Consider the following 19,645-nt stretch of genomic DNA (forward strand, 5'->3'; position numbering starts at 1 on the left):
ATTATTTATAAACAATGAAAACAGCTACCGTGGTTCCGCGCTCGCGTTGCTCAACCTGCATCATAACCAAGAACAAGCATGTACTTGTCTCATTGTATTTGTTTTTATGTGCCCGGCTGTCATTCTCACATGCAATGACTAACATTGAGCAACACCTCTCAATTAATTACACATACTTATGGCATAAACACATTCAAATAGGTTGGCAACACATATGCAAACTAAAAATTATATATTTTTGTACTTATCCTCTTTGATATTTTTTTTATTTCCGAAAAGAAACCTTACGTTTTATCTACCTGGGAGTAAGTAGTCATAGTCGCTCATATAGGTTCGTGTTCTATTCCCAGTCAGAATGTCATTATCTTTGTAAGAAATATTGGGTATTTAGGGATGGAATGTCCTTATTGCTGTCGAGCATATGTATGATTGAGAAAACCCTAGCAAGAACGTTTGAATATAGAACATTTATTTCGTATTTACTAGACGTGCCATGCGGCTTCACCTGTGTGTGATTCATAATTCAGAAAAAATCAAACACAATCTATTTTACCGGGATAAAGAGGTGCTTGTGTCACCTTCGGGTCAATAAACTACCACTCGATTTGTAATCCGTTGATACGTAAAATCGCGAACCAGCAAGCACACTGTCGTATTTATCATATCTCAGAAATGGCCAGCACATATCATTTACCATGTGTCTTAATCTAGGTTATAAAACTTTTTGTGAGATTTTTCATCCAAATATTAACAGCCCTTTTGCGTGAATAAATAAATTTCATAACACAAGCATTCAAACATACAGACTTTCACATTTATAATATCAATAGACATGTACATTTATATATTGTTTTGAGCGAAAACTGACGATGAATTCAAAACGAAGTACAAACAAAGTAATACTAGAAAGAGAGAAAAACATTAACATCCAAACATGTCTAACAATGTACGAAAGGTTTATATATATATATAATATTACAGAAATACATATTTTAACACTTGATACAAAAATTAATCTTCTAAGTTATAAAATTTCTCTCAGCGCAATCAGCGTATAATCTTATATTAATGTCGTCGTTAAAACATATTACATGCAAAGTATAATATTTCTTTATGCTTAATTACATAACAAGATCGTTCACACGTACTTAAAACATTAAGAATTGTACCAAATAAAAACAAAATTAAGTAACTTGCTTTGTTTTCGACACGTGTCCTCAGTAAATTACAACAACAATAAATACAAGGTAATTAACCAAAACAGGAATCACGCTTTGGTTTTCGGTCGATAAAACTAATTATTTCACGAAATATAAATCATAGCTTATGATACTAAATACTTACATATTAGAAGCTAATTGACTGATCAAGCCGAATGCCTAGGCGTTACGTTAGGGCTGTTAACAAACCCTGAGAAATTGATCAATGGATTTTTGCTCTATTAATTCCCACACATTAAACCTCTATATAAGCTAATGAACTAAAGCCAAACATGTTCACTATTGTCTTGGTCGTATAGATAAGTCAATAAGGTTTATCGATTTAACAAAATGTACACGACAGTAAGTTTTCTTTAATTTCGATTATGTGCTTTGAAAATGTGTATAGTGTTTGGGTAGTTGTACAAATTCAATAATTAAGATAAAACTACATTTGAAAAACATTAAAGAAAATAATTTAAAAATGTTTCCACCCGTCTTAGATTTAGGAGTGCAATCGATATTGTTTCCAATTTATAATTCAATTTTAAAAACCTAAAACTTTTATTTATAAAATACGCATTACTTATTATTTTACTCGTTAAAAGCTGTCTGGGATACTGTCCAGCCTATAAAGTATAATATCGATATATTGGTGCGTTGCTGTGTAAATGAAAAGCAAGCCAATAATAATCAGTTTTACATCTTAATAGATATAAATTACGTGTTACGTTGTTTGTCCGCGATGGACACCTAAGCTACTGAACCGATTTTAACTTCTTTTTTTTAAATATGTGTTTTATTCCAACTTAGGCCATAGGATGGTTTTTATTTCGATTAATGGTCAAAATATTTCTTAATTAATTATTATTATTATTTGTAATTTTCATAAGTCTAAAACAGATGGTGCCTTAAATCAGTTTTTACAGACAATTGCTATTCTATCTGACATTAATATCTCATAGATGACACTGTGTTAAAAATATCAACGTTTCACATAAGCTACAATTTGATGGCATAAACACCACGTGTTGCTAAGGCTGAAGCATAAGTGAAACTTATTTCGTAGTAAACGCAATACAATGAGATCCAATTGTTGTTACTTTGTTAATTTTTGTTATTAGCATAGCCTGCCACGTGTTATTTAGAAACAAAAACTTTAGCCACAGCAACGTGTGGCCGGATCTGCTAGTTATATTATACTGCAATATCCTCAAGCTGCCTTTGTCTAATAAGAGCATCTTTATAATATTGCGATTTCAACTTCATATCTAGTGGTATTTTTTATTTATTGCATAGATGGGGTTCCGAGCTCACAGCCCACCTGGTGTTAAGTGGTTACTGGAACCCATAGACATCTACAACGTAAATGCGCCACCCACCTTGAGATATAAGTTCTGAGATCTCAGTATAGTTACAACTGCTGCCCACCCTTCAAACCGAAACGCATTACTGCTTCACGGCAAAAATAGGCAGGGCGGTGGTACCTACCCGCGCGGACTCACAAGAAGTCCTACCACCAGTAAGGAATGTATGATATGTTGCTATAAGTTTGTAGTATATAAAGGAATCAGTAAAAAAAAAGCATTTATGAAATAATATTGACCGTTACATTAACAACTAATTTAAAATTCAGGTTACGGCACTCTTTGTATTGGTATCTGCATGCCAAGCAATTTTTCCGTTTCACCATCACCACCCAGCTATTTCTCATCAAGAAATCGAGAAACATGTCGGACCCCACCACACCGTGGGAATACACCACCCAGTACCGATACCCATTCATCACCATGTGCCTTTAGTTCATCACATCCCACACCATCATATTCCAATTCATCATGATCACTACGTGAGTATTTCTGTGGTATATTTTGATTTTATACGTATCTTTTAAATGTCAGTCTGCTTTGTTTCTTCGTTTTTCTGCTTTTCTAATAATGCTTTATATTATTTTTCTGACCTAGCTGTACATACGAACTCACACTACAATTGATCCCGAGCCGTGTTGTTTTCCCTACCTAATCGTTGGTAGCCTAGGAGAAAATCTAACTACTCACGGACCGGTAGGTGAGCTCAAGGGCTCAACTTAAGATAATTTGTTAACACTGATAAGTGGAAAGGGCAGTGCTTTGCTGACTTACGATCGGATCGGAATTGCAACCTACTGGGATTATTCCCGGGAGTATATACTCAGTTAATTCCGAATGGTTACTAGAGGTTTTAGACATCGCAACGAAAATGCCATCCATCCACTTTGGCCCACATTACGTCACTCGTCGAAAAATATTACTAGTGTATCCGCTGTCCACCCTTTGAGCAGGAATGCTTAACAAACTTGCCACAGAAATACGCGGACGGCGATACCAGTTTACGTGAGTTCACAGGCTGCGCCACGGAATAGATAAATAATCTATTCCGTGGGCTGCGCTAACGCATATGAACAGTTTTTCCCATTAAATTTCACATATTAGGGGCTAAAGTATGAAATTGCCGATTTCCTCCAGGTGCTCCAGTAACCACTTAATACCAGTGTGGGCTGTAAGCTCGTCCAAACATCTAAGCTATAAAAAAAAATTGTACAGAAAAATTGAAAATCGTTTTATTTTTTCATTTAACATATTTATTTAATCAAAATATCTACCATTATTATCTATACATTGCTGCCATCTAATAAGAAGTTTATTTACCCCTTTGCGATAGAACTCTGGTGATCTAGATTCTACAAACTGTGTGAAAGCATTTTGTACTGTCTCCTGGGGAGAAAACATTTTATCACGTAGAAAATTGTCCAAATTACGAAAAAACTGGTAGTCCGTTGGAGCAAGGTCTAAACTGTATCCGTAGCAAACGACATATTTTATTTATTTATTTCAGTATCTTCAATATTCTTTCTACTAATCTAAACATAAAATCCTTTACAGGCATTTCCGGAGTACAAATTCGCGTACTCCGTTCACGACCATCATACCGGAGATGTGAAATCTCAACATGAGCTCAGACATGGCGATGTTGTGAGGGGAGGATACGAGCTTGTTGAACCTGACGGTCGCTTCAGGAAAGTGGAGTACAAGGCCGATGACCACACTGGGTATGATTTCAGTTGATATTTTTTATAACTTAGGAAATTTTTAGACGCACAAAGGGCTACGTAACGATGCTTTCAAAGTACCTAAAATATGTTACATTACATATGCTGTGATGTTATAATACCAGAAAAGAAATTCTCTTTTATTAAACTTGGTTAAGTCGCAAACATGAGATATTAATATTACATCCCAAAACTTGTGTAATATCTACAAATTAAAACCTTCATATTATATGAAATATTAGGATCCTCAATATGCTTACAACTAAGTATCATATTATTAAAACACCATTTCGAGTATTATTAATTCTGAATTGTAACGAAGAGTACGTATTACTTTAACGACGCGAAAAATATGTTAATACTCACATGTGAATTTGACGTGTGCGAAATTCGTTTCGCGTTTTCAACAGACATCATCAAACGATTTATTTTTGTTTTTACCATTTCGAAAGATCTGAGAGTAGTGAATTTAAAGTGTCATTTACTTTGCAAGTAATTTCTTAGAACGCTAACAATTGTTACAGTTTCAACGCTATCGTTCATCATTCGTCACCGCATCATCATTTCCATCAAGAGCATCATCATATTTAATCAAAAATTTCGACCAGCAATTTCATTGTTAAATCGACCAACGTAATATAAATATAATATAATTTTGTTCATATACTGATAAAAATGCAAAATAATACATTAGCGCTAATAATTTTGTATTGAACAATTGTTTTATTATCCTTGCACCTTCCTTTGTATTTTTGACCTACCTTTCTATGATGTGAAGGTCGACCATAACTATAGCACTAAGTGATTTACTTTGATCACTACGTTAGCTCAATGTCAGTGACCCTGACTGCCGTACCACCAGGATTAGACTCCATTTCTGCTAGGATTCAATGAAGTTTTATTAAAGACGTTTGGAATTCAAGATCATAAAGACATCCTAATCTTAGAAATCCATATCTGGAGTTTTGCAGAACTGATTAAAATTTACAGAAAATTACAATAAGTTTGAAAATAAAGAAATAGCTTTTTTTTCCTACCTATCCTGATAGCCTTGAGAGGCTATTTCAGCTTCACCCTAACGTGTGTAGGTGAGCTCACGGGGCTCAAACCGGAGTGTTGCTGACACTGACCCTAGCAAGAGCAATGCTTCGCAAAATCTACCACCGGAAGCTTTTATGATAATTTACATTATTTCTTAGTTTAGAAAGAGATGATTTAATAAAAAAAGAAATATTTTTATCAACCATATGTACTTATACAGTATTTCTAAGTTTATTTTCATTATTATTATCAATATTGTCATTCCTTAACATTGAGTCCTTTAAATGTATTTAGACTGTCGAATGCATGGCAGTTTATGTTAAACTAAGTTAGGAAAGTTAAGTATAGTCAGATGTAAAGACTTCACAGCTAAAAGCCTATAATTTTTTATTCCTTAGAAGGGTGGACGAGCTCACGGCCCACCTGGTGTTAAGGGGTTACCGGAGCCCATAGTGATCAACAACCTAATAGCTGCTACCCACCTTGAGACATGAGTTGTAAGGTCCCACTTTTAACAGTACAGCAGCTGCCCGGCCCTTCAAACCGAAACGCATTACTGCTTCACGGCAGAAATAGGCAGGGTGATGTCAAATAGATAAAAATTCAGGATAAAAGAAACAAAATATTTAAATAAACTCTAAAATACAAAAATATATATAAACTCCTAGCAGAAGTTGAGAGCAATTATTTAAGAAAGTGTTTAAAAAAACAAAATCAACTAATTTATTTCCGATCAAATGTCTCATTTAATCTTACGGAAATATGTTAACATTACAGCCGGAAATATTTATTATGATTTTACTGACGTATAATTAATCTTGTTGCACTACATAAATGATTTTCGAATGATTTGAAATAATAAAGCTATACGCACTTATTACAAACAATTTTGTCTAATTTTACCCCCTTTGTAGACGGGTGACCTACACTCTACCGGGTTTTGAGTGGTATCCATCATCATTTCTGGAGAATAATTCTAAATGCCAAGCTTCAATTTGTCTTTGAATAATCATTTCACAGTTGTTTTCGCGTCGACGGTGACTGGCTCCTGCGTGATCAGAATTCGGGGAGGAGTCAGCGGCGGCAACGATAAGGCGATTATCATAACGCATAGCCTTATCGAAGTACCGTTCCGATGCTGACTTCATGTATTTCCGGATTGATTCGAGGCCTAGGTCTTCGGGTCGGTTTTTTTTTTATTATTGCTTACATGGGTCGATGAGCTCATAGCCCACCTGTTGTCAAGTGGTTACTGAAGCCCATAGATATCCACAACAAAAACGCGCCACCCACCTTGAGATGTAAGTTCTAAGGTCTCAGTATAGTTACAACGGCTGCCCCACCCTTCAAGCCGAAACGCATTACTGCTTCACGGCAGAAATAGGCAGGGTGGTGGTACCTATCCGCTCGGACTCACGTGTGGTCCTACCACCAGTAACTACGCAGGTGGTAGCGACAAAATACTTCTAACGAAAATCTTAGCCCAAAAAAGTTTATAACATACTGAGGAGCTCTGGAACAGTCTCATTTTAAAGTGAATATCACAAATAATTTTTACTGGTGGTAGGACCCCTTGTGAGTCCGCGCGGGTAGGTACCACCGCCCTGCCTATTTCTGCCGTGAAGCAGTAATGCGTTTCGGTTTGAAGGGTGGGGCAGCCGTTGTAACTATACTGAGATCTTAGAACCTATATCTCAAGGTGGGTGGCGCATTTACGTTGTAGATGTCCATGGGCTCCAGTAACCACTTAACGCCAGGTGGGCTGTGAGCTCGTCCACCCATCTAAGCCATAAAAAAAACGCAAATTATTATTTTGCGGGTTTGATTTTTATTACACGATGTTATTCCTTCACCGTGGAAGTCAATCGTGAACATTTGTTGAGTACGTATTTCATTAGAAAAATTGGTACCCGCCTTCGGGATACGTACACCGTTGCATCGCTTCAACACGAATGCACCGGACGTCTTCTCCTTTAGGCCACGACGTCTTCAACGTTCCTCACGAACCATGGCGCTCGGACGGCTAACCTGCAAAAGCGGGATTGTAGGGATTGGAAGAAGGGTCTATGAGTGTGCGGGCCGCGTGAGCGAACACCACACTCGCGTACCTGAATGTGTGAATTCGTTTCAGAGCATCATGGAACGCGATAAAAAGGTCGCTTGTAACACACTAATAAACACAGTGATTTTAAGTTTTAAAGGATGACCGCAGTGGTTTTAGGTTTAAGTTACACAGCAACCAATTTTTTTTTTTTAACTCTACTCTAACCTCAACATAATTTTTTAATGATTTTCATTTTTATCACGTATTAACGTGCGCAATGAGCATTGACATTTTTTTTTCTGTAACTGGAAAACCGTTTCGAGAATTTACAGGTTACAGCCGATTAAAAAAAACGAATTTCTAATGAAACGTAATTAACAATATTTTTATAAAATACATTTGACCTTTGTTTTTTGTTTTCAAATGACGTCATTTTTTATTCAAAAAGAGACTTTAGTCTATATGCTTATATACAATATGTGTACGCTCAAGTGAAATTACATGATCTTATTGATAGGCTTAAAACATACAAAATAAAGGTAGGTAGGTATATCTTTGTTTTTAATAAAAATCCTTTGCCTCTGTTCTATGCTCCATGAAAATTTTAATCAACTCATTTCCAATTGACCCACGCTAAGTGAAATCATGCTTTTGATTCATGGTCACGGTTCTGTAACGCATAGTACGAAATATCCTCACCCCGATGGAAGTTAAAGGTCTAATCAAAGACCTACGTCGCAAAGCTCCCAGTTCCGACGGTATATCTAACCACGTTAACGAAGCGGACGTTATCGGCATACATCAAAAATCATCCGACGAGCTACCGTCCGATTAGCCTCCTCATGTCTTTAGGCAAACTCTATAAGCGTCTGCTCTACAGGCGCCTCAGAGACTTCGCCTCCTCCAAAGGCATTCTGATCGATGAACAATTCAGATTCCGTGCAAATCACTCATACGTATAACAGGTGCACCGTCTCATGGAGCACATTCTCGTACGGCTCAACTGACCAAAACCGTTCTACACGGGAGCCCTTCTTTTGGACGTTGCAAAAGCGTTTGACAAGCCTGGCACAACGGTTTGATTTTCGAACTATTCAACATAAGCATACCAGACAGTCTCGTGCTCATCATACGGAACTTCTTATCGAACCACTCTCTTCCATATGGAGTCGAAGGAACCTGCTTCTCCCCACGACCTCTCACGGCTGTAATCTGGCAAGGCTCCCTCCTCTCGCCGCTCCTATTTATTTTATTTATTAACGAAATTTCCCGGTCGCCGCCGACCTAGTTAGCCTTATTCGTCGGTTTGAAGGGTGGGGCAGCCGTTGTAACTATACGTGAGACCTTAGAACTTATATCTCAAGGTGGGTGGCGCATTTGCGTTGTGGATGTCTATGAGCTCCAGTAGCCGCTTCACACCAGGTGGGCTGTGAGCTCGTCCACCCATCTAAGCAATAAAAAATAAATAAATAAAGAGTGCAAATGCGGTCCTTGGGTCCGCGGTTTCCTACCGAGATCTGCGGACCCTCCAGTTCCACATGCACCGCGCGCAGCCTAGGCGCGGAGACTTCGTAGGAGGTTCAGCCCCGACCTAGAAAAAAGGGGTTCGACGAAATTAAACTATATAAAGTAACAACGAAATTACATAACATAACAAAATAAAATTTAACGGTAGGCAGCGGCTTGGCTCTGCCCCTGACATTGCCGACGTCCATGGGCGACGGTAACCACTCACAATCAGGTGGGCCCTATGCTCGTCTGCCTTTACGGCAATAAAAAACAAATAAAAAACTAGGTAGAGAAAAGGTGCAAAGTAATATGAACAAAAAGCAAATTAAAAATGCATTAACTGGACAAACCTCAAAAAGGCTATAGAATCCACTATAATACACTGTTCTCGCAATGCCTTAAATAGGAATAGCGATGTATCATTTAATAAACTACTCATGAAACGCACATGCAGTAATTTAAACCACCAACATAACCTCGTTTTCTTTCGCAGCATTGATGAACACGCCCATCCTCAATCGAGAAAATCTACCAAATCGATGCGTAATTGCTTCTAAATTAATTCTTTTGCAGGATGCCAATGATTACTAGTCAACATTTTTATGCGTATAAATACTTGAAGAATACCATCCGATGTTACATGTGTTCGGAACATCAAGATAACACAATGATCGCTAAGGTAAACAAGGAAACTAACAAATAACCATTACATCAAATTAAATGGCTTAAGTTTGACCGGGGACAAAAACTTCTTTCCAGGTGGTGATTTTGTTGAGCATAGCTGTGTGCGTGCTAGGAGGCGGCCATGCTACCTCAGAACAGAAAGTCGTAGTTCGACACAAGAAGATAATAAATGCTGACAAGAAATCGGACGAATACGTAAGTCGCCTTATTTGACATTCCTCAAAGTTTTACTTTTGCTTTTCTGGCGTAAAGAAAGGCAAGCTCATTCACTTAGTGTAGACAGTTAAAGGAGACATAGTCATCGCAACGTGAGTGCTCCCTACCTCAGAGACTTAAAGGAGAAGCTTCAATTTTATTAGAATAATGACCGTCCTGCGTACAGTTTTATTGATAGTATGGCTTATTGTAAGCCCACAGAGCGAAGCGGTCATATTTTCGGTTCTTCTCCTTTTTTGAATTTATATGTCATCTTTCTACTTATCTTTTCCAGGCATGGTCGTATCCATCATACGAGTTCTCTTATAAAGTACATGATCCACACACACATGACAAAAAAGGACAATCCGAGAACAGAGAGGATGATGAGGTGAAAGGCGAATACTGGTTGATTCAACCTGATGGTCATAAACGTATCGTTTCTTACCATGGGGATAAGAAATCGGGGTAAAATCACCTTCATATTCCTTTATTTCAATATTACTTAAATAAGATGACCTGATGTAATACGAACTAAATATTTTCTAGCACAACATACAACGGGTCTCATCTGTTATTTGTATTGTAAAACTTTGAAACGCATGTATAGTTTTGTCTCAATAATAATTGCAGACGCACTTTTTATAAAATCTGTGATATGATATATGATAGATATTTTATTCGAATTCATATTATTCCAGTTTCAATGCCGACGTCAAATACTCCGAGCCCCACAAACATATTGATGAAGAAAAGAAATCTCACCACATCCCGCACTACCCTGAAGTAGAGCATAAAAACATTATTGTTGATTACAAAAAAGAAGAAAAAGAAGAAGGAGAAAAACAAGAAGAAGAAGAAGAACAGGATAACAAAGAAGAAGACAAAGACGGCCATTCTTCTGTTAATTTAGGTGAATACGAGCCACTGCCTTATCGAGCTCCTGTAGTACACAAGATCAGAGAAAACTACCACCATCCTCATTACTACAGAAAAAATAGAAGGTCCTAGATTAATAAAACCTTGGACGTCACCAACATGAACGAAAACCTTGCGGCGAATGAAACGTGCGAACTGAAAAATGTGTGATATTTTAGTCAAAATTTTAATATTTAATTTGCAATGTTAAGCGCAAAATAAAAGATTTTTCGCGCAAATTGAAGTATTATTTTTGTATATCCCTAAAACTTCAACTTCAGTACTTTGTGAACCAAACTTTTGCATTTTATTTCCTGCTAAGAAAATTGATGAAATGAAAATTGATAGAAGAGAAATTGTAATAGAAAAAAGAAAGAAAACATTTAATTTTCAGCTGTTATTATATTTAAAACATTTAAAGTCCTGCTAAGAAAATTGATGAAATGAAAATTGATAGAAGAGAAATTGTAATAGAAAAAAGAAAGAAAACATTTAATTTTCAGCTGTTATTGTATTAAAAAGATTTAAAGTAATGACATAAAAAAACAACCTACTATAAATATGTGAGCTATATGAGGTAACGACTTATTGAAATGAACAATATATCAGGCACTTCGAAGAGGCCACGTTTAACTAAAACATGTTCTGGCATTACCACATTTGTTACTCATGGTATTCTCACCAAAACCATATAAAAGCGACAGGTTACTTACGCCTAATAATATCGCTATTTTCACGTATTTTTAGATTATTTAAAAAACATTACCACGGTCTTACCTATATGGCATAATTTTTTTGGAATGTTATAAATAATTAATATCCAAGATAACAAAGACGTGTTTTTTAGAAGACAAGAGCACAGATCGATTTTATTTTGGTTTAACTCTATATCTCTATACATAAAAATGAATTGCTGTTCGTTAGTCTCGCTAAAATTCGAGAACGCCTGGACGGATTTGGCTAATTTTGGTCTTGAATTATTTGTGGAAGTCCAGAGAAGGTTTAAAAGGTAGATAAATATGAAAATGCTCGGAATTAAATAAAAATAACAATTTTCGGAACGGATTCCTTTTGTTTGTTTTAAGTTTATTTCATACAAAAGTTTAGGTCTTTTATTTATTGATTGAGGCACTACGAAGTCTGCCGGGTCAGCTAGTTATAGAATAAAAATATAATTATATTTAAGGTACATCATAATAATATGCTGAAAAGTTTAATAGCTGAAAGAAAATTAACTGTGTGTTATACAACCAACATTCTTGTCAAGCCCGTAGCTTGCGACAAGGGGCTCTGCGAGCAAATTAACCCGCAGATACAGCCCACTGACTTCCTCGCCGGATCTTCTCAATTGGTCGCGTTTCCGATCCGGTGGTAGCGCGGCTGCGAAGCTCTGCTCTTGCTAGGGTTAATGAAAGCAACGTCTCCAGGTTTGAGCCCCGAGAGCAAGCCTACTCGTTCTTCGAATCTAGTAGGTATAACCACTTGAGGTTACTACGACTTTCCAAACAGGTAGTAGTGGTCGACTGTTAATTCCATATTTATCAAATTATGATAACTGGTCTCCGACATTGTTGTGGTTGCAATTGGTTTTACTTGTTTTGGCGGTAGAGCTTATTTTGCTTCTGCAAGGCCTAACAATGTAAGAATATGTAAATGTATTTTTAACCCCTTTATCACTCCAAGATGTGTGAATTCTTTGTGTGCGCAAAGAAACAAATATCAATGTACATATTTTACAAGAACTAGATCATAGCGCGATATTAAAACCTATAAAGTTTCCAAATGCCTTAAATCATAGAATGAAAGTAGTAAACGCTAAATTAAACCGTAAAAATTATTTATGTTAACTTTATCGCCATTTCATTGGCTCATCAACATCACTTAACATCAGAAAATTATATTTGTTTAGGATCTCAGCAACTGCTCAGCTCACCAATAAACGATTCTGCCACCGCAGACTATTCCTCGAATCCTGATCACGCAGGAGCAAGTCACCGTCGTCGCCCTAGACACGTCCTTACGGATCCATCAGATCCAATAACTCTTGTATTAGACGGCTTCAGCTCTAACACTAGGAGCAGACTTAGGATCCCGGTAACCATACTCGTCGATCTCGGCAAAGAGTTTGACGTGGAACCTAACCCATGCATCAGCCCACTGAGTTTCTCGCCGGATCTTCTCAGTGGGTCGCGATTCCGATCCGGTTCGCGAAGCAGCTGCTCTTGAGTTGTTAGGTCTTCTTCGGAGGTGCTCTGGCAGCTGTTAGCAACCCTCCGGGCTAAGACTCTGCTCGCCAACCTGTCCTGGTGAAACTGGAAAGGCGTCCGAGCTACCAGTAATACTTAAATCATAAATAAATAAATAATAAAAACGATTCTACTCAGTGCAGTTTGTAGTGATTTACTATTCAGGATCATTCATTTCAGAGTCTTCATTATGTTATTACTTTATAGTGACTTTTCGTTAAGTTTAAACTACAAACATTAAATAATTTAGAAAACTGCACTCCTATTATAACGAAAATTACTAAAAACAATAGTAAATTTTCCACGAGGTAGCTTATAGGCACGCCTTGCGTATTATCCCACCAGCCTTGGTTGGATATGTTTTTAAATCGTATAACCTTCATTTTAGTATTGTCGATTAAATCATAAATTGGTGATAACCATCGATCAAGCTAGTAAACTGTCTGCCGTCGTTTTATGTGGGAGTAGACCTTACATTATTAAACTGTCAAAAAATATACTCCATTTTATGTAGTTACGCAATATAAAATTAAATTAAGTACTTGTTTAACTTAAACTTTCAGTGTTCCGAATGGTTGATCAAGGAATGCTTTTAAGACCTTTTGGCATATTACAGTACTTAAAATAATTAATTAAGTTAATTACGTACCAAAAAAATAGGAAAGTAAAACAAACTGATTCAGACGCAAGACCTTCACAATAAGACCCCAACTTTATAACACTTATCAACATTACGAGATTAAATTTGTTATTCCTGTTAAGAAACTAAAATTAAATCATTGTCTAGCATTAATATTACTTTTTTTTTTTTATTGCTTAGATGGGTGGACGAGCTCACAGCCCTCCTGGTGTTAAGTGGTTACTGGAGCCCATAGACATCCACAACGTAAACGCGCCACCCACCTTGAATATAAGTTCTAAGTGTCAAGTATAGTTAAAACGACTGCCCCACCCTTCAAACCGAAACGCATTACTGCTTCACGGCCGAAATAGGCAGGGTGGTGGTACCCACCCTCGCGGACTCACAAGAGGTCCTACGGACCCACGGAATAGATAAATAAGGTTAGGGTAACCTTATTTATCTATTCCGTGGGTCCTACCACCAGTAAATTACGCAAATTATAATTTTGCAGGTTTGATTTTTACTACACGATATTATTCCTTCACCGTGGAAATCAATCGTGAGCATTTGTTGAGTTCGTATTTCTTTAGAAAATTGGTGCCCGCCTGAGATTCAAACACCGGTGCATCGCTCAGCACGAATGCACTGGACGTCTTATCCGTTAGGCCACGAAGACTTCAAAAGTCTTTAGCTAAGTCTAAAACTTACTTATATTATTAATTGGTATTAATATTTTTAATAGTATTAATTAGATACATTTCTGGTCAGAGTACTTTTAGTGAGCATAAACAATAAGTACAAAACGTAATGAACGGAAGTACAGAGTATTATTAAAAATAATCGATACATTCCAATTATGAACGTCCTAAATTTACTTAATGCCTGCCTTCCAACCAATGATATAACTCCACCTGTAATATTAATCTTCTTAACACATACATATATATTGATGAAAAAAAATTAACTCAGCGTAAAGGAAGCAAACCATTACAGGTGAATCCGGTGAAACGTTCGACTAAATATTTTTTATTTATTTACATTGTGTATTGCACGTTTAGTTGTGTTTATCGATCGAATACAGGCAACATGTTTTATGTAAGTCAGTATAATGTTAACAGTGTTCAGCTTTAAGCTGACTAACTTAATGCATCTTAAAATAGACAAAAAAAAATACGTTCGGTTCGATGTAGAACAACTTCTATATATTCTTTCTAAAATTAATCAATTTTTATTACTCTCATTTGTAAACCTAAATTGCACTTGCTTTATGATGCCATTGTAAATATAAATATGCGTTAGAAATATTATACAGTCTAGGACGAATTATAGATTTATTTCATTTATTTATTTTAATTTTTATTTACTTTTTCCAGATCTTACTTTTAACCACCACCATCACATCATGCTTAGCAAATGCCAATCAGAATACCGCTGACACCATAGTGTATACGAAGCATCGTGATGGACCTAATTATCACGGTGTTCGCTATGATGACAATGATGATCAGAAAGGTTACAGTGTGAAACTACACGATGATGATAATTTCCGAGGACCTGTAATCCTGCGCACTAATAACCTTCACAATAATCATGTAGGTCTACAAAAATTATGTTATATTTTGTTCTATTATGTAGAAAGATATCTTTAGATCGTCGGGTCATAGGGTCCCGGAGATCCCCTTCTGCTCGGGTTTGTGAGCTCCCTGCCTATCGAGGCAGGGGTGATGAGCTGCAGGTTTGAGTGATACAGGCTTGTAACGTTGGGTAGGACTTTGATGATGAAGATCTTCTCTTCATCTCCACTTCTTCTTTTTTCTTTTCTTCTTCCTCTTCGTCTTCAGTTTTCGGAGCGGCCGCTTCTCTTCTCCTGTTTAGATCATTACTTACTATTATTAAATAAATAATGAAGCTCGTAATCACCTGAGCTTGTAATAACTGCTTTTAAAGGTGAGGTGCTTATAAAAGTGAGCTCTAAGATGATGACAACACAATATTTTTTCGTAGAGCATAACATTTCATGAATAAAAGCTTAGTCTTATACGCTCATTATTTATAAATCGTATTACATTTGTTGCAGGGTCACGTTCCGGATATAGAAAAACAAAACAAGTAATTACACCTTTTAACTAAAAAATAATTTTATTTATTTAAATTGTTGTTACTCTTAAAATAATAACAATGTAACAAAACTTATTTCCATTTGTGTAACTAGGAGAAACTAGTGCAAACTAGGACTTCATAATACTACGCAGTACTTTTAATACTGGAAAATATAAGGACTTTCATGTATTTTGAAACTTTATCTGTGAAGCATTCAGAGTTCGGTGTCACAAATCTAACCTAATCATTAACTTATTTAAAAAATATATAAAACTGCTTTGTCGGTGAAGTAATCTAGTTGGTTCAAATACGAACAAAAAATACTAATAATATTTCGCATTTATTTCATCTTGACTCAACTAATCAATTATTTATCCTCGCGATTTCTTTAGGATCATCGCAGAAGTCTTCAGCCCGGACTATCATCAGCCTACATTGGTACTAGACTACCGATATATGAAGACGGGTGGCAGAGATTACACCAGAGGTCCCGGCGGTCAGATAATTATCCTCCCCAGGAACGTGCACACCGATGAACCCAAAGAATTCAGAGACTTTGACAGTCTACTCGAACACCTCCGTCTGAGGAATTTGGCTAAGAAGTTTGAGTATAAATGGGACACAGATCGACTTCAAAACAGAGAACCAAATAAAACGCCTGAATCATTCTGGAACGCAAAACATTAGATAAATCATGACGCTAATTAAAAGAAAACTATTTCATTACAATATATATTGGATTCACCAACGTTCATTATTCCTTTCTTTTCCCACGTCTATTAGATTTTTTTTATTCACATACAAAACCTAATTTAGTCTATAAATCTCAAACAAATCCAGTTATCTTAATCATATCAAAGTTTAAAAATTAAATTGTTAGCATTGATTTTCTTTACTTACGTTTTTCATTTCATTAAATCAGAATATATGCTACTCTAACTCTCTATGCTATTACCTACCGGGTTTATTACCACCATTTTTTAAACCGGATTTTACATATAAAGTGTTTTCGATAATACTTACCTTGACGAACATTTGTAAAATAACAAAGGGAAGGGCAGCTAGTTCACTGCCTACTACTACTAACGAAGGATTATTTCCAAAATTTGTTGGAAGACGAACATATTCCAGTACTATCAATACAACTGTTATTTTCAAAACAAAATACATATAATTATGATATGCTATACCTATTTTTCTTTTATCTTTTAGAGTCGTAGTATATTGAACTTCATAAATTGTTTCTAATAAAAAAATAATTCAGGTCTATATCGAATTATAGTATTATTAATAGATTTATCTACACGGCACGCTAATAAATTATGCTACTTGATATCTCTCAGAACCTATATTCTAATTTACTAATTTAAAACAGTCACGTCCATAAAACAGACATCATATATTGGATCCAACTTCATATTGCCAATTGAAACCTGGACATTATGTATGAAGGCCTTCATATTGGCATTCATATTGTTGTGGCTCCAATAACCACTTAACACTAAGTCGTGTGTTATATATCGACAATTAAATATTGTGATAATCATTGCCAATGGCTCGAAAATTAATATAAGTATAAAGGCTATTTTCATTTAATATGATTAAGTCCAGATAAAAGTTCTACATTTGAACTACCGAATAAATTTCTGAACTTCGAAATTCGAATGTATTATTTGTAATTGATATAAGTTTTTCTCACATTTAGAAGAAGAAAGTACACTGTTCTAACTTTTTTTTCCTTTATATACCATCAATGTTTATAATACACAGACAGAATAAAGTCGAGCTTAGAAGCCGTCATGGTCTAAAGAATAAGACGCTCGGCGCATTCGTATTGTGCGATGCGACTGTACCAGTGTTCGAATCCCGCAGACAGGTACCAATTTTTCTAATGAAATATGTACTTTACAAATGTTCACGAACAACTTCTACGGTGAAGGAATAATGTCATGTAACAAAAATCAAACACGCAAAAATTATAATTTGTGTGATTATTGGTGCGGCGAGCTATGAACCCACACTGGTATGCCCCCTGCTTATTTTTACCATGAGGCAATAATGTGTTTTGGTTTGAAGGGTAAAGCAGCCGTTGTACTGTGAAACTGAGACTTAAAACTCATATCCCAATGTGGGTAGCGACATTTACTTTGTTGATGTCTTTGGGCTCTGTTAACCGCTAATAACCAGATAAACTGCGGGCTCATTCACCCGTCTAAGCAATAAAAAGCCAGGGAGCATACAGAAGTATTGTGTATTTGCTTCGTACAAAAAACATTGGTTTAACGCAATTTTCGTATATAAAAAAAATTAGTATTTTTAAGCGTAACCAGCAGATATTTATTTGATTGTAAGGAAGAGGATTTGTCATTATTAATGGAAAACAATATCAGCCAAAAGGCTGTTACTAAAAGGCTAGAGGCCTACTATTGAAAAGATACTATTTGTTTATTGCGTCGATAGACGAACGAGCTTGCTATCTACAGGCATAAACTAGCTATCGGAATCAATATATATCATAATGTGAATGCCACTATTATTATATAGCCGCTATCCTACCACTCAAACCAGAATGCATGACAACTTCGCGGTAAAAACAGGCAGGATGATGACAGGTACTTATTCGGATTCCGACTACACGAAACTTACGGTACCGCGATGCGCGCCGAAAGTCTCGCCTTAGGCGGTACCCGAACTAATGTTAAAACGGGATTTCATCCCCGGGAAGATCCCGTAGAACCTCGTCTCGGGAGACACACCGTGAGCGGCGCACAGGAGCCACCATGCACCGCTTCACCACCGGACCAACAGTCGAGTGCCAGGCGCCCCCGCACCCGGCACTCGATAGTCCCTACGAGGGCTGAGCGGCGGCCTCTCGCACGCGCCGTCCACCCCGCATTCTGCGCTGAGGAGCTGAAGAGGGATCCCATTCCCTTTCGAGCTCCTCAGCCTCACGAAGCGCTATGACCAAGTCACAGAACCCAGCCATGGCCTCCCACGAACTCCGGTCCTCTACCATACGGGCGACGACAGCCCGCAAAGAGAGGTCCTGCCCCAACACCGCGACGAGGTTTCGCCGCGGGTGCTCCCACCGTGGGCACGCTTCTAGCGCGTGATGACTTTATAGCCTGCGAATTATAACCTTTACATAATTGATAAAGAATAATTAATTTTGAATAATTGATTGACTGCCAACGCTACTAGTTTACTCCACAATTTTTAAAGACGATACGAGTATAAAATTTTACTTATTGAACCACTTACTTTACCTAATCTTTGTAGGTCAGCTCAATGGCCAGAGTCCGGACGTGTCGGTAACTTCCACAGAAACAAAAAAAATGCTATTGCAACTACTAACCGATATTAAAAATGGTTGCAATATTGAATTCCGTTGTAAGTAATTGCTTCGTTTAGTTGCAGTTGAACTATGAGCGTAAAGCCACATGTGAACTTGTTTAAATAACTTTTACAGCTTACAAATACTTAAAGATGTTTGGTCTCCGGAAAATTTAAGGTATTCGAAACAGAGACGCTGAAAAAGTTAATAAACTTTGAAACTCGTAAATTTATAAGAAAATGGAGATTTTTCTGGAATTGCTGCCAATTCCCTTTTATCTGGACTACAGCTATTCTCTCATCAATTCCTATGGGCCTGTCTGATTTCTAGCCGTTAATTTCTGTCTGGCTTTCAAGGACACGACCTTCAGCAATGAAGTATTCGACTAAGAAGAAGAAGAAAAAGAGATACTTAATACAATCGCTCGTATACCATAAGTATTCATATTATACATGTATATAAAATGAAACATATATTCACGAGTACTAATGGTACCTATGGATAAATTATAGTAACACAGCTTTGATTTGATACCTAAGAATTGAATCTAAGCTTTAACGTCGAAAGCTGTCCCCACTATCTATATATAAAAACGTACACACAGCCTATATGTGCCCCGGCAATATGTGAGACGAGGATATCTTTTTTTATTGCTTAGATGGGTG

The 19,645-nt window shown here is 36.7% G+C and overlaps 3 protein-coding genes across 3 annotated transcripts; all 3 read left to right on the forward strand.

Moving 5' to 3' along the window:
* The first annotated feature begins 1,550 nt into the window (after positions 1–1,550).
* On the forward strand, positions 1,551–4,303 carry CPR82 (cuticular protein RR-2 motif 82). Its single transcript, NM_001173208.1, has 3 exons — positions 1,551–1,562; positions 2,836–3,048; positions 4,121–4,303. Exons 1-3 carry the CDS (start codon positions 1,551–1,553, stop codon positions 4,301–4,303), a joined length of 408 nt encoding a protein of 135 aa, NP_001166679.1.
* A 5,245-nt stretch (positions 4,304–9,548) lies between these two features.
* CPR81 (cuticular protein RR-2 motif 81) lies at positions 9,549–10,771 on the forward strand. Its single transcript, NM_001173209.1, has 4 exons — positions 9,549–9,560; positions 9,641–9,760; positions 10,056–10,228; positions 10,462–10,771. The coding sequence occupies exons 1-4, from the start codon at positions 9,549–9,551 to the stop codon at positions 10,769–10,771; spliced, it is 615 nt and encodes a 204-aa protein (NP_001166680.1).
* Positions 10,772–14,519: 3,748 nt separating this feature from the next.
* Positions 14,520–16,398, forward strand: LOC119630271 (uncharacterized). The gene is made up of 4 exons (XM_038019078.1): positions 14,520–14,641; positions 14,920–15,138; positions 15,624–15,655; positions 16,039–16,398. Exons 1-4 carry the CDS (start codon positions 14,633–14,635, stop codon positions 16,331–16,333), a joined length of 555 nt encoding a protein of 184 aa, XP_037875006.1. The 5' UTR covers positions 14,520–14,632; the 3' UTR covers positions 16,334–16,398.
* The last annotated feature ends 3,247 nt before the right edge of the window (positions 16,399–19,645 follow it).

The sequence above is a fragment of the Bombyx mori genome, chromosome 22 (assembly GCF_030269925.1).
Source record: "Bombyx mori chromosome 22, ASM3026992v2".
NCBI classification, from domain to species: domain Eukaryota; kingdom Metazoa; phylum Arthropoda; class Insecta; order Lepidoptera; family Bombycidae; genus Bombyx; species Bombyx mori.

Excerpts from the sequence above, each read along its gene's own strand:
- LOC119630271 (XM_038019078.1), top strand. Across the intron at positions 15,139-15,623 it reads ATAACCTTCACAATAATCAT|GGTCACGTTCCGGATATAGA; the intron begins GTAGGTCTACAA and ends CATTTGTTGCAG. Across the intron at positions 15,656-16,038 it reads GATATAGAAAAACAAAACAA|GATCATCGCAGAAGTCTTCA; the intron begins GTAATTACACCT and ends CGATTTCTTTAG.
- CPR82 (NM_001173208.1), top strand. Across the intron at positions 3,049-4,120 it reads CAATTCATCATGATCACTAC|GCATTTCCGGAGTACAAATT; the intron begins GTGAGTATTTCT and ends AATCCTTTACAG.
- CPR81 (NM_001173209.1), top strand. Across the intron at positions 9,761-10,055 it reads ACAAGAAATCGGACGAATAC|GCATGGTCGTATCCATCATA; the intron begins GTAAGTCGCCTT and ends TATCTTTTCCAG. Across the intron at positions 10,229-10,461 it reads CATGGGGATAAGAAATCGGG|TTTCAATGCCGACGTCAAAT; the intron begins GTAAAATCACCT and ends ATATTATTCCAG.